The following is a 22,705-nucleotide window of genomic DNA, read 5'->3' as shown; positions in this document are numbered from 1 at the left end:
CCGATAGGTCTAAACTCTGCCATTTTGCAATCAGTTTTGCTTCCATAAAAGTGAAAGAGAAATGCAATCAAATTGACATTGTCTGTTTTCTTTAGAGTTCTGTTTGTTCTACAGTCATAACTAGGAATGAAATGTGAGTATCAGTATTTCAGCCATCAGTGCTGAAATATTTAGCATTTTGATTATGCTAAAGATGTAGAAATGCTGAGAAAAGAAGTTTTAATTCCATCTTTAAGTGAAAAAGAACAGCTGCAATTCTGACCTTAGAGAAAATAGCCATTTGATGACTTTAAGGACGTAATTGAAATTCCAATGAACTTTCCCATTGATTTCCTTTAGGTTTGAGCTGGACCTTTAATTAATAGAAACGTAGACTTGCTATCTGTGCCTTTTGGTGAAAAAGAGCTAATATGAAGTCACTGCTCCTTAAGACACAAACTAAGAAATTGATTTTTTCCAAGGTGAATCCAGAAAGAAAAGTTTTCACCTTGCAATTGTGATCTGACAGAATACTCACTGATGGATCCTTTGTTGGCTGAATGGAGCAGTATAGCAGTCATTCTCCTCCAGATCTGGCAGTGTTTCCTTGTCCAGTTTCATTGGCTTTTTGGGTAACCATCCTCGGAACCTGCTTATCTGTTTCTCGATCCTGCAGCACATGATAAGTATGAGCATTTGAGATAATGTTTTTTTTTCACTACATTATGAAGCACATGTTGTCCAACCAGGCTGCTTCATATTTACAACTAGAAAAGGTGCAATGTCTTTTGACTTCTTTTGAAGAAGACCAAATCATACACGCTGAACTTGATTATTAATAATCAGCTTTCAGTAGAGGAGAATCTTATTTTGTCTCAACAGAAAAGCAGTGCTGATGACAATGCCACTATAAATCTTATTAAGCCCAGTGACCATTTGGCATGTCTGCAAACCTTTATTTTTCAGATTTTCAGTTAGTTTAAATTTCAGGCTTAACTGACATTAAATTTTGGCCATGTAAACAGTAGAACACTGGAGATTGTGACGGAGATCTTTGGCAGCTAAACCCCAGTAAGTTGCATCCCACTTACTGCTCTCTGTATGGATTCTTACCTTGCAATTGATGCTATTCAAAAATAGGCTACTTTGTTCATTTCATTGATTCACTTGTAGTTTCTTGCAATTCTACAACCTCCATGAAACCAGAACCCTGGGTGTATAGGCTAACAGGTGACTACTATGCAGATTCTTATGTTTGGAAGGTGAAAGCAAACTTTTTTTACAAAAAAAAAAAAAAAGCTGGAGAAAGGGTAGACTTAACTGCAAGTGCACTCATGCAAAGATACACAGTGAAACAAAGGGAAGAATCAGAGCTCATTGAAGAGGACAATCCAAACCAAATTTAAATCCATACTAGAATCTTATAATGAAAAACACCTAAGAAAGCCAAGATACGTTTAGCACAATGAGCCCTACTCTCTTAGAAGTTCTTAAAAAGTCCAAGTCCTAATCATTGATCCCTGGCTGCAAAAATCACAGACTACAAAGTATACAGTGTGCCCATACTTCAGTCACTGAATGAATGTTTCCAGAAGTGGAGCTAAAGGGCAAGAATCGACTTCCTTTAACCCTAAAGTTCAGTTCTGAACGAAGCTCAAGGACTGCAAATATGATTGAGGTTTTTGCTTTGTTTTGTTTGTTTTGTATTGTTTTTGTTGTGTTGTTTCGGGTTTTTTTGGTTTTTTTTGACAGAGCCAACATAAGACCTCTATGACCAGCAAATGCTGATACCTCTGCACAGCCAGTTTGAGGGAGGAAAACCCATATCCAGACATCTGAATATGTGAGGAAGTGATGCGAAGATGTTACATACTTTGATTTAAAATACATATAGTATTTCCTGGAATATTCAGCCTTCTCCCACCAGGTAATTTTACCTTGGATAAGGAAGCTAAAGCTCATTTTTAAACAGGGCCACATTTCAAAATTGTAACTAAATCAGCTGTATCTGTTTTGGTCCCATTTGTGCATTTTCAATCTGGAATAACATGATGGGGCGAGGGGTATTGGATGTTGCAAATTAATCACCAGGACTGTCTGGAAAAACTGGAATATGCATGTAAACATAATATAATGTACACTTAATTAATCATAAACTCTCCACAGGCAGTGTTTGCACTGAGCAGCAGTTTTGAGCCCAGGAGGAGGCAGTTTGCAAATGTCTGTGCTGAATGCAGGTGAGATGTCAGATCCCAGGGCTCCAAAGGGCCTGACAAGTTGTAACTCTCCAGCTGCAGCATCCAGCCTGAGAGCCTTGAGCTGCTCTGCATAGCCGCTGATAGAAATGCCAAGAGAAGGTAAGTTCTCTGTGGGGGAAATCCCTGGTTTTGGCATCTGGTTTTACCTCTGTAAATTTCATAAGCCCTGTGTTACTGTATATTCAACAGGCTTAGTGTGTCTGGGTATGGGAAAGGGAGGAGGAATCAGGAAGAGGGTTTTTTCCAAATATCCTGTTCCATTCTTGTTAATTAAACTCGTTTGAATTCTCTAAGCTATTAACACCCTTGCCGAGCTGCAATCCTTTCCCATTCATGCTGCAAGCCCATGTGCACATTTGAGATATTGCCTGCTGCAGGTTTATCACACCACACAAGCACAGCACAAAGTCACTGAGTGCTTTCCCCACTTAACAGCAATGCATTATTCATGCTGGCTTCTCACCGAGTGTACCCAGAATCTGAGTGGTTTGCCATTCCCAAGACTCAGATTACTTGGCATGCTCAGCCAGCCTGCTGGCAAACAGGTCTGAGAAGGTTGCAAGACCTTCCTGCAAAGCACAGAACATGCAGTACAGCCTTCTGCAGGGAAAACAAACCCCCCTAGTTGGGAAAGAAAAATTATTGGAAAAGAAAAATTTTTAAATTTTAAAATTTCCTCCAGCTTGTTCCAACAGTGACATCAGTCACCAGTGCAGGTTTTGTACTCTACAGGAGCATCTTGCAAAAGGAAAAAGCTGAAAGAGTGGTGATGGTGCTAACAAACACAGACACACAGTCTTGAAAATCTACTAATCTACTGATTTTTATCAGTGTGTCAGGGAACTTTCTTTCATAGAACTTCATGCACATTGTGGTGCTAGCTATTATATTAGTTTAGTTTTTAACTGCAATGCAGGTGCTGTATAGGTATCTGAGACCCCTCCTTTCCTTTAAAGTAGGTGAGTTCTGTAATTTGAAGTATTGAGATCACTAGAATTTTTCAGACAGAAAATTCAGGTCAGGTTGACAAGTTACAAGAGACCTGCTCTGGGCTTTGCCTTGTGACAAAACTGCTCTCTAAAATAAATTTTGCCCAAATGTCAATATAATGTTTGTATTAACTCAACAAATGGACAAAGGCTTTGAGTACTTGTAATCTACACTGAAGTATGAGTAGAGGAAATAGACACTTTTATTGAAGCCATATATCTAAGTTTCACCTAAGTGAAAATAAAGCTGAATATGTTTTCTTTTTTTTCCCCATTGTGGCTAATCAGTTACAGCTTTTCTGCCTCAAGTAGCTATTTATAGATCTGAACATAAAAATTGAATTTAACCAAGTGTTCTCATCACTCAGGAACTAAATACCAGAAAAAGATCATACCTCTTCCTATGCTGACATCAAATTGCATCCTGACTCATAAAAAAATGAATGTGAAGCAAAACTTCATATAATACATATAAATATTAGAATCTTCACCTACTCTTTCTATCTATTGCTTTAGTCAAAGCAGCCATGTTTTCTTTAAAGCAAAGACCAATTTCAAAGCTAACAGCTGCTATTGTAAAGTGGGAATAGAAAGTGGAGCAGCATCAACGAGTTCTAGAAGATTTGTGTTCATCCATTGCCCTGTGCCAAAGAGGGATAAAACATTTCAACTCTGCAAAGTGCTCATTTGGTGCTGACTAATATGAAAAGGCAAATGCTATAACGTGATATCAGTGCTGGTTCTGTCAAGTCACTAGCACACTGTCACATAATTTAATATACAAAATGCCCTTTAATATGCTCGTACAGTAGAGTGATCATTCCATGGATGTAAATGTAATGATGTTATGTGCAAAATGGTACGGCTGTTCACCCCAAAATGCAAATTTTTCAAATTTATTTTTTCCCTCTTAGAGGTTCTTGGGAATTTTTCCACTGACCTCAGTAAATCAGTAGATCAGATGCTAGACCCCTTTGAAAATTGCATTGGCAGTACTGTGGCATTAAATACCATATACAGTGGAGACAGATAAATGTAGATATATGAATGATATGGTTTTTGCCAAACCTGAATAATTTTTAGGCATTTTGGAGATACTTTCATTTAATTTTCCAAAGTATCAAAAAGAAAATGTAAACTGCTGCAGGAAGACTTTCAATGCATCAAGTCAGACATAAACTGGGCATCAAGAATAACCTTAAAGATATTAAATAATTGAGTGAAAGCACTTCAGAGGTTCTTGGAAAATACACATCTTTCAAGCTCGGTTCATTGCCTTCCTATCTACCAACAAAGTACTAAGCATCCCCACAGAGGAATCAATAAATAAATAATGCCTTCACTATTACGAGTAAGCAAGGTGCATGGAAATGAAAAAACCCTGTAACTGTGGTATTCTAACCTTAAGAAACTCCCTAATGAGCTACATGAAAAGGAGATACAGCATTTGCACTAAAAACTTCTATTTCTTTAAAAACTCCATCAATTGAAAAATATTTTCTTATGACTAAAAAAGGCAAAACTGATAAAATTAATTTCTTCTTTCACATTGCAGATGCCTTAAAAATGCACCTTTTTTTTTTTTTTTTGCAGATGTCCTTGTGTGTAATCACTGCCTCAATCCTTTCTACAAACACAACTGATAAACTTCTCCTTCCAGCTTGGCTTTAACCCTTATTTTTGTTATTGGGTCAGCATGAACATAAACTGGACTGGCATAAGAATTGTACTCACCTACTCATGAACTTGTATCGGCGATGCAGGTAATAGATTTTTCTCCTGGAAGAACAGCAAAAATGAAGCCAGTCGAGAAGAAAACCCATCGTCAGTTACAGTATGAACTAGCAAGGAAGGAAAGGAGATTGAAGACAGAAGCCTGTAAGAGGTGGAGGAAGAGACTAAAAGAGAGATTAACAGAACTGTCACAGGAAGCCACACAGACACTGGTGGCATTTGAATTGCCAGAAGGTCATCATATTCCCATTGTCTCTTCCTTTTCTGCTATTTGTCATGTGTGAAAGATGGGGATCCAAAGGTGTTCCTATTTCAGAGAAGTCCACAAACTGTTGCAGGAGTTCTTTAGGACTGACACAAATATGGATAAATTATCTGACATCTACTAGAGCATTATTAAAGCTGCATTGGGTGAAACACAAGAGGGAATCACTCAGAGAAGCCAGGAAAGCTGTAATTTATGCTGCAATGTGCTGTCATACATGCAGTACCAAGCGGGATCGGTGATTGCTGCTGGGATAACATCCCTTGAACAGAATATAGGCTACACAAGCAAATGCACAAGTCCTCAGCACCCCACCAGGTGTGCAGCCACTGCCTCTGCCCCTCAGACAGGCTGGCTTCTGCTGCCTGTGCAACAAGCCATGTGTGAGAGCCAATGATGAGCAAGTGAGCAGACACGAGCAGACACATGCTGAACCCACTCTCAGCCTGCTGCCTGACCAGCCCCTAACCATCATGTGCAGATCCAGGACAGGGAGTCCACCTGCTGTTCCATTCCCCTTCCAGCAGCTCTTGTTCTTCTCATAGGTGCCTATCATACCAGAGCTGTCAGGATTTGACACATTGCCTTCAGCACAGAGATCACATCTTCAGGAGAGTAAAGAAAATCTGAGGGTTCTTGAGTGTGGATTTGGGACTCATACTCCTTACTGGAAGATTTGGGTGCCTGCTCAATCTCTGATTTCCTCCTCCAGAGGCTGACTTTGTCATCCACTGAAGGCCCTTGCTAAACCAAGGTGGTTTCTGTGTATTCTGAGAGGTTCCATTGTGTAATGCAGAACTGTATCACTTCTGAAAAGTGAAGGCTTACACCACACATGTTCTGAATAGTGGTGTACACTAGACGGGATGTAGGAATGCTGTTAGTGCCTTGGAAGCAAGTCCTCTCAAATAAGACAGCACTAATGCTTTATAAATGGTAGGAAAAAATTGGTTAGTATTCCAGGTTAATTTTCAGAACTTTTTGACATCTTTGCTATCAGAGTCCATACTGTGCATGTGAAGTAAAATTTTCAAAACAATTTAATGTTTGCCAGCTCTCTTTGGATAGTGTTATTTATCTTTCTCTACTTAGTAGGAGCAGAGAAAGGCCAAAGCTAAGTGTTTCTGAAGATGCCATCCACTTCTTGATTTTGCTTCCAATATTCAGAGGTATCCACCCTTTTGTCACTCCTGCTTTGAAACAGCAAGGATTTCATTCAGTGATGCATGGACCTTGCACAATTCCAGCCTGAAATATCAGGAGCAAGAAGCAATCAGCAGCTCTTAAAACAAGGGCTTAGACAAAGGCATCTGGAAACACACCATCTAGACTTGTGGACATTTTGTAATTTTTTTTTTTTTTAAATGGTAGATTGTACTACTGTTTTTAAAATAAAATTGAAGAGCCTGCCCAGCAGTCACTAGTGAATTACCATGATTTCCTCTTAAAAATGCAGTAGTAATTCTCTCTGTATTGGTGTGGAAAGAATAAAGCCATGATCCTGAAGCAGGTCAAGAAACCCTTAGTATTTTCAAAGCTTTCTATATAACCTGTATGACACCTACTTTGCTATCTGCTGAGTGATCAGGAAAGAACAAGCTGCTCAATGACTAAATTCAGAGTTCCTGGTGTATTTCTGAATCATGAGACTTGAGAATTCTGAAAATCTATTGCTGGAGCAGGTCCATCTCAAGGAATGCCACAGAAGTCAAAGAAGGCATGCTTTTGGACTAATCCATTGTTTCCATAGCTAGAAAGCTTTTAAAAAGAATATTACTATCTTGCAATAACTTGTGATTGCTTTTAGAATTTTCTCTTTAGCACTTAAAGCATAAGGAAGAACAGTTGAAGATTTGCTGTGAAAATGAAAACAAAATAAATGCAAAATAAGCCCGTAATTTTGTCATTTATACATATCCATTTTGGCTTACAAGTTCTCTACTGCTACAGGGTGTCTCATATCAGAGGCATTTTTCATCCTTTGGTAAAAGAAAAAAACAGAAGGAATCCTACAAAGGCGCCAGCTCACTAGTTGCATACTCTGGGTCTGATCCTTTTCTTGTTCAGGAGTAATTCCATTAAAATCAATGGAGCTTTACATTACAAACCCTGCTAATTGAAAGAAAAATCAAGACCTCTCAGTTCATGGGTTGCAGTCAGTTCCAGTGGAAGTCTTTATGCTACTTTAAAAGTTCTGATAACCAGCAGAGTAAAAGCAATATTTTACATAGAAAATTTCATAGCCCAACATGCAAATAATATTTAATCAACCACAAAAACAATCTGAATTTCAATGTTGAATCAATCTGGTTATCAGTAGCATTTAATATAAGTTCTCTATTTTCTCCACAGAAAAAAGCCTTTATAGTTTCAATTGTTTGATGGGATACTTATTTATACTTATTTATGAGATACTAATTACTATACTAACACTACACAAGCATAATTTACAGGTGCATACCAGATACGTCAAACAGACATGCACTTTCTGTGCTGCCTTACGTACCTGGATCTTCTTGACCTCCCATTGATTTCAATGAAATGTCCATTTAAAAAACAGCAGCGCACAAGTATGCAGGGGGCTCCAGCATTGAAGGGGTTAAAGGGCCTAAGGACAGAACACCCCATGAAAACAGCTGCACTGCCACAGCCCATCTTCATCTCAAACCACTATTGTACTGAAATCGTAGGCTTTAACAAGAAACAGCACTCCATTTATATTTTCTGAAGGCGTGTGGTATCTTACAGAAGAGCTTTTCTACAGGCATTTTGGTGCTATTATCACATTAACTGTACAGTATAGTGTGGCTTTGGAGGTTGAGACAAAATGCAGCTACACCTACCTGAAAGGCATTCTTACATTCATTAGTTCAGCATATTTGCCCAGGACCTCCCAAGGGGCATGCAGTTTCACAAAGATGATGTCGCTGTTTGTTAGGGATGACTGCAAAAGAAAAACAAAACAGCCACCAGGGCTTAATTTATCAAGTAAAAAAGAAAGAAATCATAGTCAGTGGTCAATGTGAAGTGTCACCCATCCCAATTCCTGATTCTTCCTCAAATGAGTGGTTCCTCCAGTATTTTGTCAACTCATTTTTTTTCCTGCTCTCCTGAAAGCTACGCTGTGACTCCCTTCTGGCTTTCTGTACGTGGAAAAGATGAGGTGAAGGACAGACAGATGCATCTCTGGGTTAGCTGAGTGTGCATAGCATGAAGAGAACCTTTTGTGAGTCATGCACATCAGCAGAAAGCTGTCTGGCAAAGACCAGAGGGTGTGCAGCAAAGAGGGGAAGAGGAGAAATTAAGCTTTGTTTGCACTCAAGAGGAGACACAGAGCTCCACAAGAAAGCTGCAGCAGGTTTGGCTGCAGATGTGACAACACAGAGAGGCACATGGTAATGCTGGATGATGAAATGTTCAAATTCTAATGAATATTAATGGAATTGTCATAGAGTTACATACAATACAAATTTAGACAACCAAATGGATGGCATTCCAAGAAATGGGTAGAGGTATACTTGGTGTAAGAAAAGGAAAGTACAACAACAGAAAAGCAGGCAAGAAAATTGTTAGTGAGCTTTGGGGATGATTTCCTAGTTTTTTGGACATTGCACTATATTGAATGTTGCTCACATAAATTCTTGGTTCTCCCTCCACTATCCTAATAGATACTGAAATTATTGAATTTGCTTCAGCATGTCCATGTCCTTCGAGTAGCTAAAAATTATTACTAGTTTGTGACATGATAGGAATGAAAACTCCAACAGGTAAGATATATATATATATATGATTTTCTTTGGCACATAAAAAAACCCCACAAAAAACCCAACCAAAACCAAAACCAAAAAAAATCCAAAGAAATCAAACAAAAAACCAAACAATCCCCCAAAACCCCAACCCAATCACTACAGAGTTAATATTTTTTTAACAAATATAGTATTGGACCATAATGGACACAGAGAAATATTTGTACTCAAAATATTACTGGGCTGCATGAAAAAACAGATTTTATATATAAAGGAATGAGGGACTTTCTGGTGCTAAAATCTGCAGAAAAAAACTTTCTTCTTTGCTGATTAATTTCTGAAAAATATTTCAATACGAAATGATACAAGAGCAACAAAATGCCCCCAAGAGACTTGCTTCAGAGACAATGTATTCACTTGCACTCTTTCCACTGACTTTTATGGATGCTAAATCAGACTTTAATGATGTTTTTCTTTATTGGTACATTTTACAAATTAGCTTTTATTTTCCCATAAGACTTCAGCAAGTAGATACCACAAAACCAAAACTACATTCTGCTACTCTAAAAATCTCCTGCAAACTGCTCTCTCAAAGGTGAGGTTAAGTCAGCAGTGGAGTGCCAATTTTGTCATAAACAGCTTAGATTAAAAAACAAAACGAAACAAAATCCACCAAAACTCAAAAGAACCATGATACAAGCCCAATATACAGAAAGAAACCACAGTACTGACACACCAACATAAACCAAGAAATGGAGGAAATTTATTAAAAACCACTTATAAACGTAGTGATGGCTTTTAAACAGGAAGCTTATAGGTTTTTTCCAGCATGTTGCAGTTTAAGACATACAAGCTGTGGGAGCCAAAACATGACTTGTGAAGATGCTGTTTCACAAGCAAATGTTATCTAAATTTGCTATCTTACATGTTACATATTCTTGTGCAGAAACATGAAAAACTTCCAAACAGTTGTCACAATACAGATGTTTAAAGAATATTTATGCTTGCACATCAAAAGGTTTTCAAAATGGAAATCATCTTTGCCAACAGAAGATCTAACCAACAGAAAATCTAATCAAAATACATTTGGCAGGTTCAGTCATATTCAGAAAAAAAGGAGTAATGCTAAATTATTAATATGAAAATCCATTTCTCTTGGGTGTTCTCATGTTAAGGAAAACACTAAGCAAGGCAGAGAAAAGCAAGTCTGGGAAAAACAACACTGGAAAGGGAATAACAAATACAGATGGAGGACGAATTGAATGAAATGTCACATTCATTTAATCTAAGGAGTAAATAGGTAATCAAAATATCTGGAAAAAAGATAGCATGAAGACCATCTTCATTACAAAAATACTTTACTGAATGTAATCTCCTAAGCTCTCTTGGTTAGACTAGTATTTAGACTCAGTATCCTTCATCTTATAAATGTTTCAACTGAGAGTAGAGGAGCATTATTCTGTTGTAATTGACTTTCAAGGATTGGCTCATTAAATGATTTGGAGAAGTAAACTCAATTTCACATTATGGGAACACACAAACAAAAATCAATGTAACATTTCTCCCCTTGGAAACTTAAATAAGACAATTATTGACATGAGCAATCTGCTATAAAGTGATGCCCAGATGATGAAGAAAGAAAAACAGAGGAATTAAGGGGGCAGAGCAGTGAGGTAAAACACTTAGCAAACACAGAAATGGAATAAATGTCCAGAATTGACCTGCAGCACCAGTGGCTACAGTCATCACCATACAATAATTGTCAGGCCACGAATGTTCAAACAAATTGGCTGTTCTGAACTGATTTATTGATGAGGAATATCCATAAAAAAAACGGAATTTCTTCTGGTCACGGACATAATTCTTGGTGGTCTTCAGAGAAGTGTAAACCCAGGGTGACAAGGGTGACAAGAGACTTACCAGAATCAGGCAATTCTAGACTCATCTGGGGTGGAAGGGACCTCTAGGGTTCATCTGGGCTAAGCCTCTGGCTGAAGCAGGGCCAGCTTGGATCAGCCTGCTCAGAGGGGCTGCACCCATTGAGTACCAAATATCTCCACAGAGAGAGGTTTCACAGCCTTTGGGCAACCCACTGAGTGAAACTGGCTGGAGAAAAGAATATTTTCTATGGAAGAACTGCTCTCTTCCCTAGAGAAATGTTGGCTAAAAACTACCACTTTCTAGACTTTCTAGACTTTTTTTTTTCTTCAAAAAAACCCTTATTTATTACAAGAACTGTACTTAATGGTTATTTTCATTGAGAAGCTATAGCAAGGTGTTTTTAGTTTAATTGACCTGATCTTCAAAACAGCTTTGTATGGTAGATTTTGTTAGAATTTGGTGAGTTAGAGTCATCAGCTAGGTCAAGGAAAGCTTGTAAAGGTCAGGTTGGCATTCTCCTTGTAAAGTGGGCACAGAGTGGTGCTAACTGCTCTTTAAGTCCTGGTTACTGAACTCCCACATATTCCTGCAAGCTTTCTAATGTCTTTTGATGTCAGGATTTAAATATATATATATTCACTATTGATCTGACTCTGCTCATTCTGAACTTATCATTGCTAGTCTGAATAGAAGCAGAGTTTTGCTGACATTGAATGTCTCTTGAAAAGCTCATATTTTGCTGTATTTGCAGGCTGCCTTCCAGGATCAAGCCTAGAGATTAGTATCTTTTGTCAAATATCCTCTTGAACATTCTCCTCCTCCTATCTAATTTTAGTTCATTACCAATAATATTGTCAAGTCATTTTAAGACAAAAGAACTGTAGGTACTCACCTTGATACAGGTATTTCTTGAGCCTAAAAGTTAAGAAAGTTGAGAAAACCTATTCACAGCATATAACCTTGAAGAAGGATAAAATTACAGTGTCTCCAACTGAATGGTGCCATTGTTTATTTCCCTTGAGGCTACTAGGCAGGCTTTCATTTATGTATGCAAAACAACAGGGTGAAAAAAAGTCAGGATTTACCATTGAGATGTTTTTCCCTATCATCATTTAAGCCAAAATGACTCAAGACTGGGTCTCTCCTCACCTTTTAAAGCCTTCTTCATAAAAGTAAAATGAGGCAAGTAAGACTTTGAAACAGATTCAACAACCAGAATTAATGTCACCTACTTTAGGAAGATCCTACAAGGCAAGTTAAAAAGCCAGAATAGAAACAGTTCTTTACATTTTGGCAAATACAGATAATTTCTGGTAAGACCATAATGCAGGTAAAAACAGAATAGGAGACAAAATCAACATACTTCCTCTAGTAACAATTTTCTCTGTAATCTAGCTCTGTATGATGTCTGACTGCAGAGTAGTAAATAGTAACTCATACAGTTCCACTGTTTTTGAGAATTACTTAACAGCACAGATTGATTTGCCATGTGGAGTGAATTAAGAGAAAAACAAAACCTAGCAAATTTTAGTTGATTAAACTCTTCTTCCTCTGCAAAACTAAAGTAAATATAAATGCACATGGGTAATTCCACAGAACTGGAAAAGCAGAAGGTTTTACTGCCAATACTTTTCAAGTGCAGACATTACCACTGGGCAATTATTTAAAAGCTGTCAATATATGTCCAGTTTCAAGGAAAATATTGCATTCTCACAAATGTTACCTTCCACATTCATGCTTCTGAGGAATCCAATGAATTACAGTTTCTTACACACATGTACTTTCAATCAAACGTGGGTTCAGTGAAAGGTGGAATATGTTGTTCACATTTTAATTAGGATTGCAAGAAACTGTAGGGCAAAAGCAGTAATAATGAAAACAAGAATAAAAAAAGAAAGCTCTAACTGAAAAACAGGAAGCCATTGATAAAAGCAATTTTGACCTGAGACAATGACATGTAAAATGCAGAATAACTTGATGGAAGGAGACAGAGGCATATGATTACAATTTAAAATTATTTTCATGTGAAATCTCAGGACAGAATGTGATGATGAAGTAAAGCTTTGTTTTTTTACTTTGCAAAGTACTTCCAGAGGTTCTGCTCCAGTGGAGTTAGCAATGCAGGCAGGTGGCTGCTCACTGCCAGCATTTAGGCAAAATGTGTCATCTAATCCAGCTCAGAGCAGGTGTCAGTGTCACAGAGCCTAATTTCTGGCAGCATTTGACAGGATCTCAATTCTGGAACAGAACTAGGGGCAATGCTTGCAAATGTCCTTCTGTGTGGACCAAAATATGTGAGTGGGAGGACAGTGTCAAGAACATGGTAGGTTACTTGAGTAGAAGTAAAATGCAAATACTATCTCACTGCTCACATTTACTGTGCAATGATGAGCTCACAATCTGCAGTAGAGAGATACAAGATCCTTTAAGATAAGGAACAACATGAGAAGGATGTCTTTAATTCCAACTTATGTCATCTAAAACCACAGAATGGATCTTAGAGTAAGGTAACTTAGATGGAGTAAGTCAACCATGGAAACAATATCCTCTGACTTGGACTGCACTTCCTAGGGAAAAGGATTAGAAATACCTGCAGCATGACCATCTTAATGGAAAAGGTTGATCTGACTGTGAGGTAATTGGAAAACATTTCTTGATAATTCCATCAGCAAATAGTGACTGAATACAGGTTCGACCTATCTGGGTAAGATCTCTGTGACAAAATAGCTAATAATATGGATTTTATCTGACAAATATCTTTCAATTCCTCTGGACTGGAAAACTACTATTAACTTGTGAAATCACTATTTGCAGATTTAAAAATGCAGATAGGTAAAAACTCTGGTCAGAATAATGTGTTTTTACTTATGAAAACACTATTTGACCTTGTCTCTTTACGTGAAACATCGGTTATGGGCTGCCATTTCAGATTAAAAAAGTTAATACTTTATACAATAATAGTTGAGATCATCAAATCTTTTTGACTGTGCTATAGGCCAAAGAAAGGCTTCTTACATACAATATTTTTCTTCTGACATCACAGGCCATTAAAAATACATCACACAATTGAACTGCATTTTATAAAGCATCTTCCTTTGTGATACGTCCCAAGTGTAAAATATAAAGCCAATACTTTACCAATATTATTATTAGAAATATATTATGATTTATTTCTCATTAATCTTTTTTGAAGTAGAAAATACTTACATTTAATGAATTGTCTATTAAATATTCATGTTTTCTCTTAGAGGCTTATTGGAAAAACATTGCTTTGGCAAAGAAAAAGGCAATTTATTTTTTGTCCAACAGTTCATTTCACAAACTTAATAATCAATCAAATACAAAAAAAGTGCAGGCAGGCTTATTATAGCTGCATTCTGTAGTCTTACTAAGGTACACCAAAAGGATGTAAACAAAATTTTACAAGGAAAGATATTTTTAAATATGCCAAAGCCTATGGCAGAGCAGCCATCTCACCAGACACAACACCACTACTGCATGAAAGGGAAATTCTTTCCAATCAAAACATGATGGTGAGATTGATTACTGCTATTCAGTTCACAATTCAGATTGAAACAATTAGATACATTGACCTTCCTTTAAATGCCAAACCATTGCCATGCTGAGACTGAACAGGACTTCCCACAAAATATTAAATACAAACCCACAAGAGATAAAGGCAAATCCACCTTAATGTGTTGGTTCCAGCAAGCCATAGTTTCATGTTCATCATAAAAAGAAAACCCATGTTTTAGTGCAGAGTGGAAGCTCATAATAATGGATGGTCTACATGATTTTTCACCTGTCTGCTCAGCTAAGCTCGAAGAAATTTAAGCTCTGAATGAAACTAGATCATCTGCTGTTTAAGACCCATGCACCAGAAACAGAAGAAAAAAGCCACTTTCTTAAGCAAAGATAGAGTAATTAGAATCTAACTGGAGACAAGATGAAATTGAAATACATAATGTCTCTAAACTAAGAAGGGAAAATAGTTGATCCTTTGTGCATCTCTGTACAAATCCCTTCATTTGTTAGACATGCTCTAAATGGAACAAGGTCAAGGTATGACAAGGCCTAATTATGATTTTGCTCTGGACTGTTCTAATTTATTTTGATAAAGCAATGCCCATAACATGGCACAATGTATTGCCAAGGCAGAGGCCAAACATGAGCTCTACTATTGATCAATTATTGCTTAATCAAGTAATTAACCAAATATTGTTCCCAGGGAGCCTATTGACATAAGGTGCTGGATGGAAACACCTCCTGGATGGCACAGAAGAGCAAAGCAGCACCAGATGGAGCTCAGCATCTTAATGGTTCAGATAAATGTGATAGAGCACAGAGAGGATTTTCTCTCCTAGTTTGGAGCTCTAACATGCAGATTTAATGAGAGGAGATAGAGAAAACAAACAAGTCTTTTGCTCAAAAGACAATGTCACTGTCACATGAGATAACATTGGTTTTGATCTGATTGCATATGTTGCAAAGTGGTGGTACTAAGCCTGAAATTGTCTGCTGAAAAATTTTGATTTTTGAGATCCCTATGATGCTGTGAAGTGAAGGCCACAAGTAACAGACACACTGGCAAAGAATCCCCCTCTCCAAATTAATTTGTACCATGGAAACGACTGTAATGAGGATTCTTTGTGTAACAGACAATACTGTCCTTCTGTAGACATAAAAAAAATATTACTTTTCTTTAAGGAGTCCCCAGCTAACAAAAGGCAGACTGCTCAGCTTAGGAAAGTGCCAATGCCTTTTTTATCTATTGACAGATAAACATTTCTAGATTTTTTTAAAATTTATTTTGCTCATTTTCCATAAGGACTGTGCGTCTCAGAGCTGCATTAGAGAATTCACAGCCCAAAAGTGAAACAGAAGTTACAAAAGAGTTTTTTAGCTCTGTGGTACTATTCAGATCCTTTTATTCAGTGTAAAACTTTGGAGCAGAATTTAAATTCTCTTCTATTGCACCTCTGGAATTAGTATACTTACAGCAATCTGTTTCATTCTCTTCTACAGGTAAGTGTAAAAATGCAACATGGAAATAAAATTAAGATCTCAATTCACTTAATAATCTCAGTTTTTCAAGCTTATTATAGATGTGCCATTACAGACATTTTCTTTTATTACAAAGATTTCCTGAGAGGATAATTTTAATTCCACTAGACAATTTTTGAAATAAATCAACATGGCCCATACATCAATGGCTCTATAGATAATAACAATTTTGTTGAAAGGAATTTTCTTTAAAAACACAGCATTTTGGGCCCAGTGAATATTATAAAAGATAATTTAAAACTGGGGGAAAATTCCATTAGTGTTACATCACTAGACAATGGGAAAAATTATGCAAACTGCAGAACACTATCTCAGCAAACCACCTCTTAGGGTATTATAATTGCACATACACTGCAGGCTGTTGTTCCTGTCAAATATTTAAAATACAGCACCCAGCATGTCCAAGAAATGTAGCGTAGAAATGTGCTTTGCATCATTTGATGCAACTTTGCAGTCACTGTAATTAATTTTGCTGTACAAACACACACACAGCCATGCATAACTTCTTTCCAATGTCAGAGCAGAGTGGTGAACTGGTTAGGGAAGAAATGGGATTACAGCTGTGTGGCACATACCTCTCCTAGTTGTTGGAATTAGGGGCTGAAAGCTTTGAACTGAATTGTTATCATCACAGTAACACAGCTGGTGAATTTCTTTTCCAAAATCATGTTATTGCCCTACCGTCTGCAACTGCCATATTGCTCTTCAAAAAAGGAAAGAAAAATTATAAAAATCAACTGATTTCTGCAGCACAATATTTCAAAGCAAGTCCCTCTCCCCCTTTCTGGGTCTTACACACTCATCCAGAAACACAACTGACAAACTTCTCTCAGTGATAGATTTGTTTCCTCCTCCAGAATCCCCTCTGCATCTTGTTTGCTTACCTCCTAATCTATCAATGCAACACTTCTCTTACCAGGTTCCCTCTCACCAACACAGAAATTTTCCAAACTCCCAAGGGAACAAGAATGTGGGAATTCTTGCTTTGTCCAAATGGTATTTAAGCACAAAATGGGAGAAAATTGAAAACTTTAAAATATTCTTTTTAAGTGAAGAGCTCATCTAACACCGATGCCATCTCCCCTTTAAAGCATGAAAGGTTAACAGGAAAATATCAAAATACTAATAAGGAAAGAGTTCTGGGTAACAACTGAGCAATCACCACCACTGCACACGGTTGGTGGCAAGTGCAGTGACAGCAACTCTGACAAGAAAATAGAAAGTCTAATGTTGGAAATGTCACCAAGTGCCTAAAGTTATGCACTTATCTAACATACGAATATTTTTAATGTATAATGAAGAGCAAAGGAAAATGGGGGAGGGAGAAACCATGCTCTGTGCTTAGGTAAAAGCTTCTCATGTGACACTCTGGTGTCTGACAAATATGTTCTTGTAGCACAGAAGATAGAGAGAGTAAATGCAGAAAAGATGAACACAAAAAAATACACTGTTAGAATCAAGAAGTCAGCAACAGAAGTCAGGCTAGATTAAAGTGTGTGAAGATCCAAAAAGAAAAAAAAATCAAATTAAGAGCATATAGGACTCAAATTCCCGAGTCCTTTGTTTTGTATAGCTATTCAGCAGGGAGTTAAGCACAGCCTGAGTAAGAAATAGATGGATTAATTAAAGAAAGATCAGAGCAGGACAATAAGAATAATAAAGAGTTTTGGGAAACTTGACCTAGGGGAAAATGATTGTTCAAGACACAGATGGAATTCAAAACACAAAAGAAGATGCTAAGCAGAGAACACAGTAACATTTTTCATATAAGTAACAAATAGTTATGAACAGGAAGAGGAAGAACTGCACTCTATTGTCCTTCAAAATCCAGCAATAAATAACTGGATTAAATTGTAGCAAAGGAGGTTTAGGTCAGATCCCATCTAACACCAGCTGAGATTTTCCAGGGCTTGGCGTGTAAGAGGCTGTAAGGAATATATGAGTGGCTGAGAGTGCCTAGTCTGGGATAAAAGGAGAAGCTCTCTATCATGTCCTTATGTGGACATTACTGTAAAAAGCTCTGTCAAGAAGGCAGAAATGAAGAGATGGTTCCTGACTTAAACTCTTTGTTCACATCCACACACACATATTTTGCTTTCTCCATAATAAAATCAATAAAGAGCTATTTGATAAAAATCGAAGAGGACTCAGGCAAAAGTGGTATTAAAAGCATAAGTTTCTTCAAACCTATCTAATATCCTTCAGAGGTGATTTCAGGAATTTTCAACAGTATCTATAGGCAGCACTTACTATGGAATACGCTATTATTTTACTTAAATTTGCATTTTGAGATCCTCAGTTTTTATAGGTTTGAAGATCAAAATTCAGCTGTTAAGGGCATCAGAAACATAGCTTCCCTTTGTTAGAGGCATACACTTAAAAGAGCTCAATTTACAAAAGGCTAGAAACTCAAGAGTAACACAATGAAAGAGATTAGAGCTTTTGGATATTGGTAATAATTTGTTGACAGTACTCCAGGGCTTCACTGTAGAGTTACAGTATCTGCCAGGTGTCTAGAGAGGTGCATGTGCACTGTTTAGAAAATACAAATTCTAAGTATTCAAGAACCCCAACGCATATTCATGTTCCCATTTTAGTTTTAGGAGTTTTAGGAACTGACTATGATAGTCTCTGAAAATGGGATAAGAAATTTAGGTGCAATGTAAGTAATCTGTTTGTGTCCTGATGTCCATGTATATCCTGATGAGACCTGAACTAAACTGTGGCCCAGCACTTTGTCCCAGGCTGTTGATGTAATTTTACTTTTCTGTAGTCACAGGAAGTAAAATGCTTGTGCAGAGACCCTGATTGCAAAGGCTTCTGTTAGATAATTTCTGCATCAGTAACCTAGTAATGAGTTTAGGAAATGAGGTTTTCTTTAATGTGGCACACTGTCTAATGGAAAATATCCTTGATGCCTTACAAGTAATCTATGAAATTAATTAAGATAGTCAGCATACAAAAGCTTTTACTAGCAAGGCAGGATTAGTCCTATATGAACATTCCAGTGATCAGCTGTGATGTCATTTAAGGGAGAAAAGTATTTTCCTGCAACACCAAACTGAATAAATTAATTATATGAAAATGGAGAAAATTGAACAAGAGTTCTAAAAATTTGTCAGAAAACACATGAAAATTTTCACTTTGATTTAGTTAAAAAAATTGTCCATACAAAATAGCATGTTCTGCTATGTTACTGGATCATATTGGTTTTCTCTTTTATAAAGACAGTATTTTTACAAACTAGCATATTTGAAACGTTTCCATATTTCCTCAGCTAAAACTCTTTGCTGAGTTGAATCTATATTAGTGATTATTAATTCCTTGCCTTTCTCCTTCCCTGCATTCTGTTGTCATTCTCCATAAATAAAAACCAATTGTTTCAAGACGTTAAGGGCTTGTGTTGTATTTCCAAAGAGATTTTACACTCAGATTTCTATAATGGGAGTTATACAGTGAGAAGGGGGCTTTTCTTACATATCTGCCATGATTTAATGTGGATATGCCTCCACATTTTGATACTAGCACCCTCTTATGCTTTCTTGCCATCATCCCAAACTCCTCTCTTTCCCAAAACTCTAATGCACTCACCTTCCCCAAATCATTTTTATATTGTGCCTTTTGGCTGGAATAATGGATTAGTAAGAGACATGAATTGTGTTTGCTTTCACAAGAAAGACAAAAAATAGCCCAAGATGGAAATGTAAATTGGCAAAGCAAGCAGTCATCAATTCCCAGTCAAAACATCAAAGAACACAAAATGTCAAATAATGGAAAAACTGCAGAAACATTAATCTATTCCATAGCTTGGGGGTTTTAGAATGTAAATTTTCAGTTGTTACACAATTCCTTTAGTTGTATACTTTACACTACCCCAGTGCTGGGGACGATCTTGCAATCCACAGATCTATTCATATAATTCCATAGATAACACCTGGACAGAGGGCCAACAAAAAGGCTTATCTTGAGTAGTTGATAAGTGTAGTGTGTGACATGCATCTGACCCAGTTTCCCCCTGCTGGATCCTGGCAAGCCACAGTGTTTGTATCAAAACACTGGCACTATCCTGTCTTGCAGCCCACTGATACTGAGAAGCTCCCGAAGGCTTTCTCCTGAGGAGCAGACACCACAGGTGTGATTCAGGGCAACTAAGTTTAGATGTCTGCAATGGAGAGGAACAGGCACCTTCAAGGTGCAATTCATTTGTTCTATTTTCCTCAGACACAGATGAACTGCTGCCCATAAGGGCTCTTTCCTACCCAGTCAGATTATATACATTGACAACAGCTACAGCCAATAAGGCTTTTTTCCTCTTGGGGCTCTGCAGTTCAGCCACCTTATTTTCCCTGCACTCCTGTTACCTTCCTCACCACCCACACCAACTCCTGCAGCACCACAGACACATCACTTCCTACAACTGCACCTTCCTGGGTGCCTTTAGTGCACTGTTCAGCTGTCTGGGACACATCACAGCAGCAGCATTTGATCAGAACATTTTACAGGGTCTTGGCTGCCATCCATTTCCCCCATCCCACCTTATTCACTCTTCCTGCAGAGAAGTCATAGGGAAATGCAGATCTTTAAATAACAAAGCCTCCCATCAGTGTCCTCTGTACTTCAAAAGGCCTCTTGATTTTGGTCAGTACTTTCTGCATTTCATTATCTGAATCCATCTCTCCTGTGAATTTCTGAATTTAATGATAAAATCCATAAATTTGCACAAGAACATTGACCAAAGATATTCTACAAATCACAGCTTCCATCCTCCCAACTGCTGTTTCAGGACATTTGTTTAATCCAATCTTGTCTCAGAAAGTCAGTTTTTCCAATAGCAATAGCACAATGCAACTTCAAGAACTCTGGCAATGAAGGGCCAGGCTGTAACCCATAGAAAATCTACAGAATTCTATAGAAAAAAGCCATGGCCATCCTGATCTAGTGTTGGTGACAGCTTGCTTCCCAAAGCTGACCTTCAGACCTGTATTCCCTCCAGCACTCTGGAGCTTCTCCAGATTCCCCAGAAAATGAGGTCACAGAATAGATTATTAATTTATAAGGCAAAAAAGACATAGAAGTCTAGATATGGAAAGACAAACTTCTTGTGGAGAAGAACATGAAATTTGTATATTGCCAGACAAAGTATAGAGTCATGGTTTCCAGATTTACATATGCCCATTTTGTCCTTCTCCTATCTACATTTTCACTGTGGAGGCTTTCTTATTTATGAAAAATTTTGAAGTTTAAAAAGGTGTAAGAGATGGCTGCTAGACAAAAAAAAGTAAGCTCAAAGTTCTTACATTTTAGTGCTTGACAGTGGAGGCTTTAGAAAGGGGAGTCAATCTTATTATAAATTGAAAGGTCTATTTGAGTCTATTAACAAAAACAGGCTGCAATAAGAGTAGTAAGTAGAGTCATAAAGACCTCCAAGAAAAAACAAAAGGGTTTTTACACTGTTTTGTCTAAAAACTACTTTTACAGATTCTTTCAAGAGCTTTCAGATAAGAAAATAAAAGACAATTTTTGCACAGAAGGGAATTTTGTAAACCAGATAAGACTTTAAAGAGGGAGACATGACTAACTGGCTGACAGAAGTTCCAGTCAATGTGGCTATCTTAGAAACATTTTTCCCTCAGGTCATGCTTTATTAAACTTCTTTTACAGCCCCACTACATCACCATTCAAGCAGCAAGAAACAAATATGTAAATATGCAGTGGATAATTATGCATTTCATTAGGGCCCAGAGACCCATAAACTGAAAGGTCTTTTCCAAGGAAGTTGAGCCCTGACATAATTTGACTAGTTCTATTTGTTCTGCTACTACGACTAAAATACAGTTTATAGGGGATATCTTACCTCATATATAACCACCATAATTTTTCTTAATCTATTGCTTGTCTGGGCTTTTTCCTTCAAAAGATTTTTGACATTCTGATTTGGGAATGATGATGACAGTAAATTCTTTGACAAGAAATTTTACTCATTCCTGAAATAACTATGTCAGAGGCTTTTTTCTTCAGTTAACTACATTTTTTCTGTATTACCTCCATATTCTTTGAAAAAGCCGTAATTTTTTTAGAAAGTGGATCAGGTTTTCAGCAACAATTTTTAGTCTACTAGTTTTACAAAGCTCTGCTAAAGACTAGAATTTGTCAACTTGGAAACATACTCATTTATGGGCTCCCTCAGATAATCAAGAAATATATATTTAAGAACTGCGTTGTGAAATTTGAGTTCAGACCCTATCTATCCAGACTTTCATTTATCTCTAATTTTCCTTCTAAATTGCCATTGAGCTGTACAGTGGACATGGTATTTGAAATCTAAAACTTTTTCCCTCAGAAGTTCAGGCAGCTGGAAACTTCTGCACTGTTTAGTGACCATTTTTTTTGCACAGAATACTCTCTGGGAAAGGACATTGTTCTGCTTGTACCAACACATTTTTCTGTAAAACATTGCTGAAAAGAGACTCCTTTTGCTATGTGCATTAGATAATAAAACCAGTCTGTTTTCAACTTGCTCTGGCTGAATTGAGATGAAATGAACTGCCCAATGTTTTAAATTAAATAGCTGGAAGCACTTTCACTTACAATGCTTGTGGTGGGTTTGCATTTCAGTCTGGTTCCCTTTTTGCAGGTATAGTTTATGTCATTTTGATGTCTCCATTGGAGGTTTGTGGATGTAATCAGACACAGTGCTTAAAACTGTAAATAACAAACTGCACCTGCTAACAATGAGATATTAAGCTGCTCATGAAAATACAGATTCTGCAGGCTGCATAATTTGTACTG

General features: G+C 37.3%; 1 protein-coding gene across 2 annotated transcripts in view; it reads right to left on the bottom strand.

The window, feature by feature from the left end:
* Nucleotides 1-22,705, bottom strand: part of ANO4 (anoctamin 4) — a 196,501-nt gene that overhangs the window by 56,492 nt on the left and 117,304 nt on the right. The window contains exons 7-10 of one of the 2 annotated variants that reach the window (XM_085047263.1): nucleotides 8,069-8,169; nucleotides 7,732-7,833; nucleotides 4,961-5,005; nucleotides 518-649 (exon numbers count right to left, since the gene is read on the bottom strand). In XM_085047263.1, the coding sequence (XP_084903389.1) occupies nucleotides 518-649; nucleotides 4,961-5,005; nucleotides 7,732-7,833; nucleotides 8,069-8,169 (380 nt within the window). The remainder of the gene's footprint in view (nucleotides 1-517; nucleotides 650-4,960; nucleotides 5,006-7,731; nucleotides 7,834-8,068; nucleotides 8,170-22,705) is intronic. The other variant, XM_085047256.1, reaches the window with a different exon arrangement.

Source organism: Lichenostomus cassidix, chromosome 1Aa, assembly GCF_008360975.1.
Source record: "Lichenostomus cassidix isolate B80296 chromosome 1Aa, HeHo_3.0, whole genome shotgun sequence".
NCBI classification, from domain to species: Eukaryota; Metazoa; Chordata; class Aves; order Passeriformes; family Meliphagidae; genus Lichenostomus; species Lichenostomus cassidix.
Note: the sequence above shows the minus strand (reverse complement) of the source record. Positions and strands in the feature narration are given on the sequence as shown.